General features: G+C 38.1%; 1 protein-coding gene across 2 annotated transcripts in view; it reads right to left on the bottom strand.

The window, feature by feature from the left end:
* Window positions 1-2135: 2135 nt before the first annotated feature.
* Window positions 2136-16024, bottom strand: part of epb41l5 (erythrocyte membrane protein band 4.1 like 5) — a 40094-nt gene continuing 26205 nt past the window's right edge. The window contains exons 17-26 of one of the 2 annotated variants that reach the window (XM_059342461.1): window positions 11153-11304; window positions 10689-10786; window positions 9805-9939; window positions 7977-8044; window positions 7109-7231; window positions 5945-6026; window positions 5430-5510; window positions 5025-5087; window positions 4609-4687; window positions 2136-4378 (exon numbers count right to left, since the gene is read on the bottom strand). In XM_059342461.1, coding sequence (XP_059198444.1) covers window positions 4323-4378; window positions 4609-4687; window positions 5025-5087; window positions 5430-5510; window positions 5945-6026; window positions 7109-7231; window positions 7977-8044; window positions 9805-9939; window positions 10689-10786; window positions 11153-11304 — 937 coding nt within the window. In that variant the 3' untranslated portion in view covers window positions 2136-4322. Of the gene's footprint in view, window positions 4379-4608; window positions 4761-5024; window positions 5088-5429; window positions 5511-5944; window positions 6027-7108; window positions 7232-7976; window positions 8045-9804; window positions 9940-10688; window positions 10787-11152; window positions 11305-16024 lie in introns of both variants that reach the window. The other variant, XM_059342460.1, reaches the window with a different exon arrangement.

Here is a 16024-nt window from a genome sequence, read left to right on the forward strand (position 1 = left end):
AAATCCCACATTTGTGCATGTTCAGGATGTTTACAACATGTTGCAATCTGATATAATGGCTGATGTTGCAAGTTAACTATTAATGCAAAATACAATCAAAAGTGCCACTTTTAAAGGGTATCTTTTCAGCTTGTTCCGATTAAAATGCATTAGTTTCTTGGAGAAGCAGAATTTCAAAATTTTTATTGTTTCCATGCCGTACAGCTCAGAATTTACAAAGAATGCATGAAGCGCATATATCTCCAGCAGAAGGACGCAGAAGGGAAGCAAAGATGCTCAACGCTGTGCTACACAAATGGTAAAAATGGTTCTCTGCTGCCATCCAGTGGTGAATAGGCCAACATACATTAAGCCTTGTGTTGTCTTAACTTTGTATACATCACTTAAGTGTCAAAAATGACCCATCTTCATTTAAACCCTTAAATAAAGCAGCTTGATTGAATTTTGAAGCCCAAATCTATTTTGCACGAAGAAACAACCTGTAATTCATCAAATATCTTGTAAATATCGAGGTTTTCCCTCTTTACAGTGCATAAAAACTGTTTAATCAGTGGAGTCCACTTGTTTATTATTTTACAAAAGTAGGGGTTTATTTTTTAGTATTTTTATTTCTAGGTACTGTATAGGTGTAAACATGGTATGAAAAAATGTTTGTCTGATGTTGGGGTCATTCTAGGAAAAGTCATGAAATTTCAAGTTGAAAAAAGCTTACTCTCATCAGTCCACAAAATGTTCCTCCATTTCTCTTTATTGTAACCTCTTCTGCACATGCCTTTTTTTTAAACAGAGGGACTTTGTGGGGGATTCTTGTAAATAGATTAGCTTCACACAGACGTCTTCTAACTGTCACAGCACTTACAGGTAACTCCAGACTGTCTTTATCATCCTGGAGCTGATCATTGGCTGAGCCTTTGCCATTCTGCTTATTCTTCCATCCATTTTGATGGTTGTCTTCCGTTTTCTGCCACGTGTCTCCGGTTTTGCTCTCCATTTTAAAGCATTGGAGATCATTTTAGCTGAACAGCCTATAATTGTTTGCACCTCTTAATCAAAGTACGCTGTTCTTCTGAACAATGTCTTGAACGACCCATTTCCCTCAGGCTTTTTCCCACCTGTTTTTTTTCATAAAATTGATGACCTCACTGATTGAATGCCACACTACTGTATTTTTGAACACACCCCTTTCAACTAATTGCCCAATTGCACATTCTTAAGAGCGTGCATATCATGAATGCTGGGTCTTGTTGGTTTTCTGAGAATCTACTGCACCTACTGGTACCTTGTTTGCCATGTAGCAATAAAAAATATACTAAAAACCTGGATTAATCTGGTTAGTCACATTGGACTGCTATAACTTTGAACACTACTGTATGTATGTAGCATAGAGGTGGGGGAGTTAATCGATAAAGCATAGTATGATATTTTGTGTGCCAATATATTGATTTATGGCCGCCAAGTATCGATACTTAGCGTTGGTGAGCCATCAGTATTTTCACCGTTTTGTGTCTCACTTTTAAAAATATACTGGAGATACTGGTATATGAAACTAGAAGATCTAAGGAATCTATAGGCACCATGTGAGTCAGGATATCGTGTCGGGAAGATGTTTAACTAATGCTGCAAAGTTAGGCTTTTTTTATGTTTCATTCAAAAAATTAAGAGCAGTGAAGCTTAATGTTTGATATCAGTTCAGTTCAGTTCGACTGAATACTTTGTTGGTCAGTCTGAACGTTTGACTCTCATTGTGGAGAAATAAAAAGACTGAAGTGAGATGAATAGACTGAAATTGTATCTAATTTGAAAAACTATTCTTGATCGAATTTAATTTTGTGGACACAAAATGCAGTTAAACAGTTAAATGGCAATATATTGCATTACAATACTCACCATATCACAAAATGATTCAAATCACAATATCGTATCATGACTCAAGTATCAGGATAAAATCGTATCGTGGGGCCTCTGCTGATTCACACCTCTAATGTAGAAGACTTTTAAAAACTTAATAAAAAATTATAAATCTATTTTTTAGCACAATGGAAGTCATCACTATATTGTATTATGGATTATTCAGATGGATGATAAGCTGTGAAACCAATGAGCCTGTGAAGTACAAATGAATGAAAAACAATTGATTCCTACTGTAGCAAAGCTTTACTGAATCATGGTCAGGTATTCCAGAAAAAAAAGTTGATATAAAATTGCATTTGAGACACCACAATCTGTTTTTCCAGTCAGTCTGATCAGCAATAATTTCCCTACTTGTTCTGTAATTAGAAAACACTTCAATGCAGAAATCTTCTCAGTGTGTAGTAACAATACTGCCAACATCAATTTTCAAAAAATATATATATAAATCTACTTCATATCTACAGCCAGCTGATGCCATTATACTGACAATACATTATTACTGTAGGCTACAACACTTTTGGACAACATGTAATATTTGAACAATTACACTGAGTAGTAGCATAAATAACTGTTACTGCTAAGAATAAAACGGTCAGCTTCCCTTGTTTGAGACAGATCATGAAATCACCATCGAAATGAAAAAACTACAGGCGTAGTTGAATGAATGTGACATATGGGCTGCTGATTGAACAAAAAAATATTTTTTTTAAGAGTCAATGTGATATAGTTCATTAATAAATCAGAAAATATAGACTTAGGCCTCAATTTCACATGTATAAAATCAGCTTTTTAAAGATATTTCACAGGTTCTGATCCAGTTATAAACTATATCAGCAAATTAGAAATTTAAAAAAAGAAGTTTTAAAAGTTTTCATACTGTGCATCTCCAGCATTCTCACATGAGACTATTTGAATACATTCAGGGTAGTAACTACAGCATGTTTATACCAGGAGCCACATGAGTCAGATTACTGTCCAAAATTAATTCAGATATCAAGATAGGCAACCAAAAAAAAATGGGATCATAGGAAAAGTAAAAGGTTTCAATAGTAATTTAGTAAATTAGTTTTCTTGATAATGATTTTGGTTATTATCAAGAAAACAATGGACAATGTCTAGATATCAACTCTTAAATTAAACTCTTATGAGCCATTTTTGTTGTTATTATATTTGTCCAAACAAATGTTCCTTTAGTTGTACCAGGCATTAAAATTAACAAGAGATTGAAGAAAACAATGGTCTAATAATTTTTCCCATGACTGTAGGTGATAAAATTATTAACGAGGCAGCGATTTCCAGTGAAAACAGAGTATAGGATCACATTTTAGGTAAAATGTAAAAACTAAATTGTGTAGTCTTTCACTCAAAGTCATGATAAAAGTATACAAAGAGCAGAACATAGAGAAATAACTCTTATTAGTGATCTTCAGTCCCTCATGATGCTGCTACCAAAGTGTGTGAATTCAAAAGTACTGCGATGAGCAAATTAAAACATAAAAAAAAGACCAAAAAAAAGGAAGAGCAGGATAACAAAAAAAAAAACAGATGAAAAAACTAAAGTGGTCACCACTATTGTAGTCCATTGGGGGAAAAATGAATTTCAAGGTCCAGTGTAGCAAAAATAATCCAGTGAAGTTTTCATTCATATCCAGTGGCTGCCAACAGACGTAGTATTGACTGGGCTTAAAAAGGTCTGTAGTGTGCTACAAGGACAGTATAGTGTCATATCCAAGAGTCAAGACGTTTTTTATCTCTTAGAATCAATTTCTCAAGTCTTTTTTTTTTATAGATTCTTCTTTAGTCCTTCATCCAGTGTACTTCAGCATCAGCTCTAAATGCAGAGCTGCAGGATCAAGTGATGTCAATAACCAGTAATGAAACGGCTCCATTAAAAAAGGGGAGGAAAGCAGCACTAAAAGAGACAACCTACCCTTTGAGTCTGAAGCCTTATGCTTTTATGCAACACACCTTATGTTTCAGTGCCAACTTGACCTCTGCAGCAAACAAGTTGGAAAACAAGACCTCTCATCACCTGTCATCAGCAAGGAGATGGTGCTAGTTATGTTTGACTGGATGGACTCTGCTCACTGACGGTGAACTCATACAGGGGATTCACAAGTTAGGTGTTCTTAAGATGTTAATACTGGATCTAAATGTTGGTTTTAACTAGGCTTTGTGACTGTGACTGTAAAACTGTATTGTATTCCTATTATTTTCCTGTGCACTGAGTTGTGTTTGTTCAATGTGTTTGTAAGCTGCCTCTCCCCTGGTTCCACTTTCCTCTCACCCCTCAGTGTTCAGCACATGTGGCCCAGCTTGGTTGTCAGTCGATGGGTGAGGAGGGAAAGAAGCAGTCAGGGAGACAAAATGTTGTGATGGCTGCTCCTCGTTTCTTCATCAGAGCTCAGTGGTCAGGAGACCTCTGGGTTTGGCTCCATCCTCCGAGGCTGGCTGCTGACCCACAGTGCTGCGGGAGGGAAAGGAAGTCAGAGCTGAACTACAGAGTTGAAGCCTCAAAGTGACCTCTTCATTTCTCAACATAGCTAGACAAGTTATTCAGCCCACCTTTAACTGTTTTGCATTGAGATTTCAGCTAAAGGGAGGCATTTTCCAGCTCGATCAGCAGGGGTCAGCATACTACCAAGCTTGCTTTGAAAACAAGCTTTGAGTGCTTTGGGTTCAAATCTCAAGATTTACCTGGTGGAGATGGTGTTACGCGTGTGAGCGAGGTGGGGGAGGGCTGGGGCGAGGGCTGGGGCGAGAGCTGCTCCCCCATCTGCAGGGAGAAGAGGGTGGACCTTAGCGGGGGGGTCAAGGTCGAGCAGGCCGTTAGTAAAGACGCCAGGAGGCTGCATTAGAAGGGGACGAGGGAGAAGGAGGAGGTCATTTTCTACGTAGCCTCTACATCTGCCAACGTGAACTGCAACTACGCAAGTGGAAAAATAAACACTGAGCCTCGTATCACAGGTTTCAGGAAAATGGACACAATTTAAAATAATAAAATACACATGAAAACCTTTTAATACATTTCATAAGAACCTGTGGGGGAGAAAGGCAGAGAAAGTTGAACGGGAGCCAAGTTAGACAGCTACAGTTACAGATTTATCACTCACAGCAGTTGTAGGAATGATCCAGCGCGGAGTGATGGCAGGTTTGGGCTGCTGCACTGATGGTAGCTGGAAGGAGTCAAAATATGTTGTCACACTCTATTGACCATACTTATCTCTGGTGGTGCATTCTAGCACCTTTAATCCCAGATCACTGATACAGGTTAACTTCAATGGATCACTGCTGAACCACAAAGTGCATTACATAAAAGTACCGGAAAGACTTTGAATGAGGGGGAATACGTTGATGTCCAGTTGTGTGGTTAGATTAAAAAGATCAGTGGTTTACTCTCCATAAAAGTTCTAGAGCAATGCGTGATCCTGTCCTTTTATAAAAAGTGCGTGTGCAAATATTCAGGAATTGATTAAACTAGGAATTCTTGCAGGACTTCTCCATAGACGGCGACTTACCACAGGAGTTGGATCTGTGAAATCAATCAGGTTGTCAGACAGTGGGGCGGTGTTTATCAGGGCAACTTCCTCTGCTTTAACCTACAGATTAACACAAATGCTCTTTACCAGAACATATAAACACAGTAACCTATACAAGTAGCATGCATTCAGTACAATTTATAGAATAGAAATGATTGCAGGTTTGAGAACTGCCATAGTAAGACAGTGGACCCCCTCACAGTGTATTGTAGATATTGTAAGTCTTATGAGTACAATCAGGAATGTAGATCATCTGGTATATGCACCTTTCAGTCCATTGTTATTATTAAAGTGTGTCAAAACAGATGAATAACAAGATGCATGTGTAAAATGTACCTGTATCCTCCTAACATGTAATACATTTAATGTCATGAGTTACTGGACATGATATTGAGAAATCCAACAGAACAAGAATAACCATTAAGACATGTAACATATAGAAAATAATGTAAATTCCCCACAGCAAGTAATGTGACAATTAATAGTCATGTTACCTTTGGTGCCATGGCTTCGATGGCAGACTCAGAGGGTATCTTAGGAACACAGTGGTTCACATCTTCAGCGAGCATCTCAGCACTGATAAAGGGAGCAAGAGAAAGAATGAGCAATTGACAGAGATTTGTGTTCCTGAAAGAAACATTAAAAACATATTTCATTGGTACATTTTTCCTCCCCAAGGTGATTTCTTCAGCAGTCCAAAACCCCAAGGTACTTTTACACTGCCGTTAAACACAGAAAAGTTTGATTTTTGCTGTGATCGTTCAACTACTAATTGATAATCAAAAGTGTTTTTGATCAATGTTCTGTCATTGATTGACAATGTATTGTTTCAGCACACATGAGGTTACATTCTCCTGACTGTCAAGGATAAAAAAAGCCTGAATAGTTGGAGCATTTCAGTGAGCCATGCAGCCTTTGTTAAATTGCCTGGTCAAGCGTCTGCGTGTTTGTCTGTATATTTGTGTCATCCTACTGTAAACACTTAGCAGAGACGCCAGCAGTATCCAGGCAGAGCTCATGTCATGTGACTCAACACGCCCAGATACACACGTACTGCTCAAAAGTGCCAACAGATGTCAGCAAAGACCGCTAAGAACAAGCAACACCTTTGTCCCCAGTGGATTATTGTGAACTGTGTGTTATATTTGTTGTATGTCCCGTTAGAGGGAACTGAAGGAGAAGCAGGTTGGTACTGTAATCTCAGATTTTTCTCTCCAAATCCCATCTTTATACCCTTACACTTCAGTGTTTTCTATCCTCCTTTAGTCATTCCTTCTTAAGAGCTGTGTAGTCAAAGCTGACCCGACTTCCTACTCTCAAGGTCCTGACACCTGAAGTAGGTTAAGTGAGTGTGATCATTACATAAGGTGTGTCTAAAGTTACAGACAAGACAAACTAAATCAGTTTGCTGCATCCTTATTTAGTCAGTGTAGTAACTAATCCATGGCAACACTGTATGACAGAAATAATATGTGAAGGACTTAAAGTTAAATGAAATAGAGGTACATTTTGATCAAATGTGCATCTCTAACAGTGGCTGCAGATTCCTAATCCTCCCAAAGGGACAAAGAATTCCTCCTCCGCTAATCTATCCTCCCAGTTTCTCCCTCTTATTTTCTTCAGCCACAGTGGGAATAATGAATAGAGTTTTGACTGACCTGGCCCCTGCTGATGAGACCAGTGAGGCTGGCTTGAGCAGGTCCCAGGAGTCTTGGATGTCAGGGCGACTGCTGACTGTCAGAGATGAGTTACTGCCCAATCGCCCCGTACGCACTTTCAACCTGGAAAAAAACAGCTACATGTTCGTCACTGGGCCCACGGTTTGCGTCTACATAATGCGCAATGTCTGTATAAAATATTCAGGGGGGGAAAAAAAGAGGAGAATGGCGCACACACAAGATGGAATCAAACAGATCCTGTTACACTGAGTAAAAATGTCCTCATAATAATAAACAATTCAACATGAATCGAGATTTGAATGGAGCACTAGGAGAAAAATTGTAACATTTATAAATAAGAACAGTGGCTCATTCTGCCTAGATCATCCCGTGCCAGTGAATGCCTCTGACACAAGAAAGCGACAGGGATTTGCTTGACAGTCTGTGGAGCCTTGCTTGTAAGAATGAGCTGCAGGTGATGTAATGTTGTGAGCTACGCTAATAATCCTCATGAATATTCAAGAAGTTAATCAGCTCTAGCGGCACAGCGTGCTGAGATTGGCTGAGACAATGTGTTGACAGTTGGCATGACTCAGAGAGATTGAGGAGGAGGGAAAAGGCCCAATTTCAAGACAATGGAACACGAGTGACAATGGCTTTTCTCCTGTGCATGTGTGCTCTGTGCTGACTGACTGAAATGTACTGTACTGTACTGATGGCTTGAACAAGAAAATACATTTTAAAAACACAGTATTATGCTGGAGAAAAAAAAAGCTAAACTAAATATTTTGCATGGCTGAATACATTTTGGGAGCAATGTACAGACAGTACTTTAAAAAAAAGGAGTTATTGCAGTGTGTGGTCATACCTTGCAGAGGCCTCCTGCAAGTTACAGTTCTTATCACCGACAATTACGGCATGTTCCTCCAAAGATCCCTACACAGAGGAACAGGAGAGAGAGAGAGATAAATGGATAGATAGACCGACAGAACACAGCAATGCATCTCCATCTCAGCTGAAAGCAGAATAACGCCACAGCTATGACATCAACGTGGATGTTGTCTACATTACAGATGTACTGTGGCTGTGATGGGCTGGGTGATAACAAAAAATATATCGACATTATTTTTAAATGTGATATGGAATTAGACCATATAGCATATGGTTTCAAACATCAATATGGTTCAATTTTTTTTTCTTTTATATATAAATGCTGCCCTTACTAGGGTTTGTCATATTTAGTTCTTTTTTTCTCATATAAATATATTTCAGAAAAAGATTGGCCTATTTTATTTCATAGGTTATTTTTATTAAAAATTTTTTTCATTTAAAATGTGCACCGGGCGCATTAATGTGCTGCCCACTGCTCCTTGCATGGTGTGTTCACTTGTGTGTAAAAAAAAAAAAAAGGATGGGTTAAATGCAGAGGTTGAATTTCCCCATTGTGGGATTAATAAAGTAATTTTCTTCTTCTTCTTCTTCTTTATGGAGCTTTTAAAAAAAAAAAAAAAAAAAAAAGTACTCTTGTTGTTATACAGTATTTATGTTCACTTAAGTAAACGGTTTTAATAAAACTACATGTGACATGTCATATTCAGCTTTGACTTTGACTGAACATTTGTTCTCACTTATCGATATTCAGCCTAAATATATCCCGATATTACTTTTGGTCCATATCGCCCAGCCCTAGGCTGTGATAATTTAATTATGCTGCTACACAGACACTGAAGCCTGCACTGTTAGGGCATGAAAAGGTTGGGTTTAGAGAAATCATTGGAAATGTACTAGTTTGCAGATGTGGAGGGATTTCAGCTGGAAAACCACCCTCTCAGAAATCTCATTATCATGCAAACCACCACTGTGTTTTCTGGGATTGCCCAGTTATCAAGGACTTCTGGAGAGGGATACAAACAACTTTACAAGGACGTAATGTCTCTAGAGATGACGACTATATACTTTGGAAATTTACCTGAGAAATGGTTAAAAAAAGACAAATATATACTGAACATTTTGCTGGTTGCAGCAAAAAAGGCATTAACCAGGAAGTGGTTACAGGAGTTCCCGACTTTAAATGGATGGATGGACATTTGAAATAAAAGATAACAGTGTGTGTCAACCACAAATTGGAGCAATTAACCACATACTGAATATAATGGATCCCCTATGCAACGCCCCACAGGCCTGATTTTGTTCTCAGATTACTAGTTAAGCTGTATTGAAAATCGACTCCCTTATTGTTTGTTTTTGTTCTGTTTTGTTCGTGGTATTTTCTAGTTCTGTTTTATTGCAATTTGATAGTATGAAGAGGATGAACACACACAGTTGCTACAGTATATGTTGCTTATATATCGACACAAAATGCTAATAAAAAGTAAATTACATAAAAATTAAAAGGTTGGTTTTGATGTCAGAAATCCTGAATGCCATTTTGTTATATCCATGAAAAAAGCAGGATTTCAATTTTCAGCTAATGGCATAAAAGGTGGGAGTACACACCACTGAGAGTGCACTTGCTAAAATATTAAGTGTCCAACCGATCAAAAGGTTTTCCACTATCTAGAAGAGATAATATTGCTGAAAACAGCAAGGCTGCAGTCATTGAGATAACCATTGTAACTACTGCCAGTTCTAGATATGTTCATTGGCACTTAACTACAAAATAGGAGGCACGCAGTTAAATGTGGTCTGCTTGTCACCTTGAGGGCAGCAGCTTCAGCTTGTGCTTTCAGTATGTTACTCTTCAGATCCTCTGGGGTGCGCAGTGGAGTGACAACTGGACTACTGCTCGCACTGCTCAGACCACACTTCTCTGACAGCTTCACCACATCATCCTGTTGGAGTGAAAACACACACATCCCATACTACAATTACTTCTGAACAAACTAAACAACATGCTATGCTATCCTTACTAATTTGTCTACACTTGGGCTAGGACCAAATACAAAATGAGTTACTAGTATTTATCTGAAAGGCAACAGATTTTCAATTTGTTTTCTCAAGAACCTGGGGTAAAAGAAGACATTTAACCAGTGGTGGAATATAACAAAGTACATTCACTAAAGTCTGAGGTACTTGTACTTTACATGAGTATTTTCATTTTATGTAACTTTATACTTCTACTCCACTACATTTTGAGGCATCTATTGTGCTTTTTACTCCACTACATTTAGCTGACACCTTTAGTTACTTTTCAGGTTGAGATTTAACATAAAAACATGATTAATTTAGAGTGATTAGATTTAAAGACAAAAAACAAACCTCATAACAGTATATTTAGTTAAAATGAGCCCTACCTTGAGAAAAACAAAACACTTCTTACATAAATGCATCAATAATAATAACACAATAATATATTTGGGATATATACAACAATATGAGTGGGTCCATTCTGAATAACAAGTACTTTAAGTTCATTTTGATGCTGATACTTTTGTACTTTTACTTTAGTCAGTTTTGAATGCAGGACTTTTACTTGTAGTGGAGTCATTTCACAGTGTGGTATTAGTACTTTTACTTAAGGGATCTGAAAACTTTTTCCACAACTACATTTAACACAAATACTTCATGAACAAACACCCACCTGATTGTTCATAACCATGTTGACGTTGATGTTATTCTTTTGGGCACCAAGAAGCGGGCTACTCTCCAACTCTAGCTGCTTCAGACGAGCTGCTGCTTCTGCAGAGACAGAAGGTTAACCTTAAACACACACCGGTACAGCTGCATTTTAATCTTGCAGTGCACGTACAATGATACATACACTTTTCATTTTAACTAATGTCAATTAAACAATTGTTAGAAATGAGCAGAAGCCGTGTAAATGTACGAGATCTGAATAATATGGGAGTGAGTGCCAATGTGTCATAGTCTGACAGAGGGTTGTATTATCCTGCCAAATACATTTTCATACATTCTGGGGATAATTCAATGATTACAGCAGTATATTTTAAAGATTAGGCTTCTAAAACCTGATTTTAAACATTCCCCATTTTCATTGTCACTGAGAATTGCCTCTGTGGTGTGCTAGGTTTTCTGTAGTCTCACCAGCAAGGCAGAGAGGATCTTCTCCGGTGGCGCTCGGGGCAGCGTAGGCACTGCTCGGTCCGGCCTCTTCTGTAGCCGTCACCGTGGGAACAACAGGAGCTCTGAGGACATCGTCAATGCACGTCTCCATCAGGTCAGCAACCATGGGCATACTACAGAGACAGGGAAAGGAGAAGAGAGAGAAAAAAGTGCAGGATCAAGATGGGTTTTTTAAAATGCTCATGTTTAAAAATTAACACAAACAAAATGATGGGGGGGATAATGCATGTGTTAAAAATGAAACTTCAACAAAATAAATGCAGGATTATACAGATGTACAGCTTACCTGTGTCATCCAAAAGACATGAACGGACTCTGCAAAGATGTCAAAACTAGCCCATGATAATTTATCAGATGACATTTCAGAATAAATTCCCAGAAACAAAATTTCATCAACAGCAAAAACAGATATAATAGAATGTCCATTTAGCAATTTAGCCCACAGTATGTCTAAAGGCTTCTGCTAAGAACAAAACATGTAGGTTGAAAGGTGCTCCAGTGGGTTTGGCAAGTACAGCTATGCATCCACCATACACAATAGTAATTTCAAAAAAGCAATATACAAAGAATACTTTTTCTACCAATAGAGGGAAGCACTTAAAATAAATAACATTGCTGAGAAGTTTTTAAGAGGAAGAAAAAATGATGAATCATGATTCACATTGCTGTGGAAATCTTCAAAGCAAGCAATAACTTTTGTTGGGAAAAAAGGAGGATAATATTCTTAGAATTTGAAGCACCCTGAAGCAAAACATTTGATACATGGATTTTGGTAGAAGCTCTTCCAGCAGCCTAGTAATTATTACCTCATATTTCTGTAGCCTGAGGACACAGTGAAACATGATAAGTATATATTACTGTACACTGACTGACTGAACAGAGGCTTAAGCACAGCACACACAGAGATATGAAGAAAAGTACAATACTTTGCCTGAGGACTCAAATCAAAAATGTATATATAAACACATGTTGAGTAATCCATGACAGAAACAATGAGGACGCACACAACCCTCATGCCTACATTGTATTGTAATGTATTTACACTGTAATGCAACACATGCTTGAGTCTGCTTGAGAGATTTCATTGGGAAATTACTTCCAACTATCCCAAAGGTTCAAATCATTAAAGTATCAGCCAATATGTTGTCATGTTCAAGCCTAAACTTGTGTATGGATTTCATTTCTAACTGTTTCAAAGTCAACATCAACAATTAACACATCCACTAACTTTAGCTAAGATCCTTGAATCATATGTATTATTTGTTAGACAGCTAAGATACAATTTGAGTGATAACACATTAGTACATTTTCCACACTGACCAAAAGTGCATTAGCCAGGAAATCCTTCTGTAACAATGAAGTGAAATACACATTACATACACTTCTGTATCAAGAGTAATCATGTCTTTATTCTCAAAAATGATTTTGAACATACAGTTCAGAGAGATAAACATCCTTTGGTCAAAGTAATGTAAACATTTAACTAAGCAATAATATTATTAAATCATCTTCATTGGTTAAACTGTGCAAAAAAACATTGTACAGTGGTGAAGTTGAGGTGTAGACGAGCATTCAGTGATTAACGACTTCTACACACTTTTCTTCATACATCAGCCAAACAAACCATTAGCTTGGTGGTAAGGTCATTACATAACAACCTTCCCAACTGTGCCTTTACCATTGCATTTGTCTTCACAAAACAAATACACAGACAAACAATTTCCATTCAATGTTGATTCACTTTTGAACATTTTAAATGGAATTTGAGCCCGAAAGTTGGATGAGAAGGTCAATATCAATTTACTTAATGAGTATAGAGTCCAGAACACGTTTTGTCTGTCTGAACACTGACCTGATGCACCAGATTGTTTGTTACACGGAACCATCTGAGCAGCCATCAGTGGAAACTGTTTGGAAAAGGGCAGGCACTTTTGGATGAACCATCTGTCTGTCACTGGCCAACTTCAACCAGTCATATGGAGGACAGTCAGGACGAGAGCGAAAACAAATTTTTTTCATCAAGAAAAGCCTTCAATGGCGTTCTTTGCTCTTCCAGTTCTGAAAGATCTGATTCTATTGCAGCATGTTTTCCTACCTCTCTTTAGGAGACACTTTTTTAAATGTTTTTTTTTGGAAGAACTGGTGATGCTAGTAGCTTTGTTTGTTTCTTTTTACCTTGTTTTTACCAGATGGCACCAGTGCAAGATAGCAGCGGCTGTATCTTACTTTAGCTTGCTGTATTTACAGTTGGAGGAAGTGAGACAAGTCGTTTATACAGACTATGGTCCAAAAACTGGTATCACCAGAATCCAGCTGCTGCGCAAGGTAAGCTAAACAGTGGAAGCAACCACAAGCAGCTAATGTGCAGATGTAACAAGTTTCAGATCTTTTTGTAATGTGCCAAAGTAACTCTTCCCCTGCAGATCTCTACATGAGAAAGACATAGACCTTCTTATCCAACTACCTTCTATAACAAAGCAGCAGATCCATTAAATGTGCAGAACAGATTAAATAAAAAACAGAAAATCACATTTTCTTATATAAAAAATCATTTCATGGAACTAATTACTACAGCAACAGTGTTTCAAATATTATCAAAAAAACTTGTGAATAAATTTGAGAGGATAGAAAAGGTAACAGAGAAGGACTTAGTAAAACCCTCCAGGAACTATGTAACTTATTGTTTCCTTGCAGAGTCGAGAGTGGAGTTGAATTCCTAAGCCTCACATCGATACCGTCTCACCCCAGTCGGCCAGTTACACTATGAGGTTAAGAGTGAAGGACAGAGGAAGGAAAGGAGGAGGAGACACAGAATGACAGAGACAAAGAAAGTGTAGAAGGTAACAAAACGGAGAAATTGCTAAAAGGAGGATAACTTGAGAATTGCCACTGACTGGAGTAAGGGTCAAGGACAAGTGGAGGGAAACACAGTGACTAACTAAACAAAGAGAAGAAAAATGATGGTGAGCATGGGGAGGTGTCAATCTGTGAAGGAAGTTACTAGGATGAATGTGTGAGAATTTAATTGGTTTGTGTTGAGGAATGTTTCAGTTAATAAGGCATTCGCAGCAAATGTGTCATTCCATGTGGTACAGTGCAGTCACTGCCACAAATACCAGAAGTTTTTCATGGGTGAGTCACTGCTGAGCCATTCACATTTATTAGTGTGCTGTCCAGTTCATGTCAGTACAGAGGGTGAGACCGTGGTCACTTTCTCGGGTCTGTCGAACACCTTGTGGGGAGCTTTGATGAGACATGAGCAGGGAGGAGTGGAGGGAAGAGGACACCTGAGAAGAACAGGGTGGAGGGACAAGACAAGGGGAAGGGGACAAACAGGGGGGATGTAAATAGATGTGGTGTGAGTGAGTGAGTGAGTAGGTAAACCAAAACTGAGAGTAGGACTGTATGCAAAAGAATAAGAGAAAGAGATAACACAGAGAAACAGCTTGTTTAAGAGAGGTATGAAGATTATAGGAAGAGGGGAGGGGCAGAAGGAAGCAGAAGAGAGTTTGAAGCAGCTTTGAACATGAATCTCAAAAGTGATATTGCATATGGCTTGAGATGTAGACCAACTGTCCTTGCGTTAGGCCTGGGCGATTATATGATCGCGAGAAATTTCAGGTTGATTACGTGACAACAGCCAGGGAGGAACAGGTGAATGTTGGGAAAGAACAAAGGAAATTACAATCTATCTGTTGCTGTATCGAGAGAAAACTAACATTCACAGCACGGCAATTCACACATAGGTATGGTGCATTCAATAGCGTCGGAACAGCTATTGTGTTTCAAGTGCATGGGACATATGAAAACTTACAGAGAAACAAGTTTTACTGAATGGAACTTAGTTCAATAAACAAGTTAACAAAACATTAACAGCGTAGGCAAATCTTACAATTTGTTTATTTTGGGTCTAGCATACCTGCAAAAACACGCAAGACTAAAGTAGTCCACTGTGTTATTTCATATTTTTCTACACTTGTACTGTTTTTTTTTTTTTTTAAGTTCATCTTATTCAATTTTCTTTATTTACTTCGTACGTTAATAAAATATTTAATTAACCTATACTTTCTTTAGTTTTGAGTCCAGATCCTTTAAAACTAGCATCTTAAAAACAATATTAAAAATCATGATAATAACCGAGATCGGACGATATGATAAAATATAGCATGATCATTTTTTGCGATATTGCCCAGCCCTAGCTTGCTTATATGAGAAAAAGGATTCCTTGACGATTTTCTACTTGTTGTGCAAAGAGCTACATGTCATTCTGTCGTAGGAAGTAATTTCATTTTAATCTACAGCTTAGCAAGTGCCATCATGCTGATAACAACCATAATGTTATTTTAGCAGACATTAAAAAAGAAACCATGAATAAATAAATGAGGTGTACATGGTCTTGATAAGATTGGCAGTGTCAGGATACGGCATATGCTGTACAATTTATGCTACATTGCTTCTGCAACACTGTACGCTAGCATGCATTTAAGTGTGCTGAGACAAGTGTTGTGACTTGTACACTTGAGTTAAGTGAAGTGGACTGGATGTCTCTGGAGCGTCAGTGACCTGGCTTTGCACCTCTGGCGGCTGAGGTCTGATGGCTTGTGTCAAATCTGAGTTTATATATTCAGTGCTGGAGGCCCCGACCTGGAAGTGGTTATTCATGATGACAGCTTCACTGGGAGCATGAGAGGCAAGGGACCATACAGTTTCCCATTGCCACTGTAAAACAGTGACTAACTTGATGATCTTTGACTAGATGTACAGCGAATGAACTTCTGCTGACCTTTTATATTTTCCATATAGTGTATGGTTAGCAATCAAGAGTAAAATGTG

The sequence above is a fragment of the Centropristis striata genome, chromosome 10, assembly GCF_030273125.1.
Source record: "Centropristis striata isolate RG_2023a ecotype Rhode Island chromosome 10, C.striata_1.0, whole genome shotgun sequence".
Lineage (NCBI taxonomy): Eukaryota > Metazoa > Chordata > Actinopteri > Perciformes > Serranidae > Centropristis > Centropristis striata.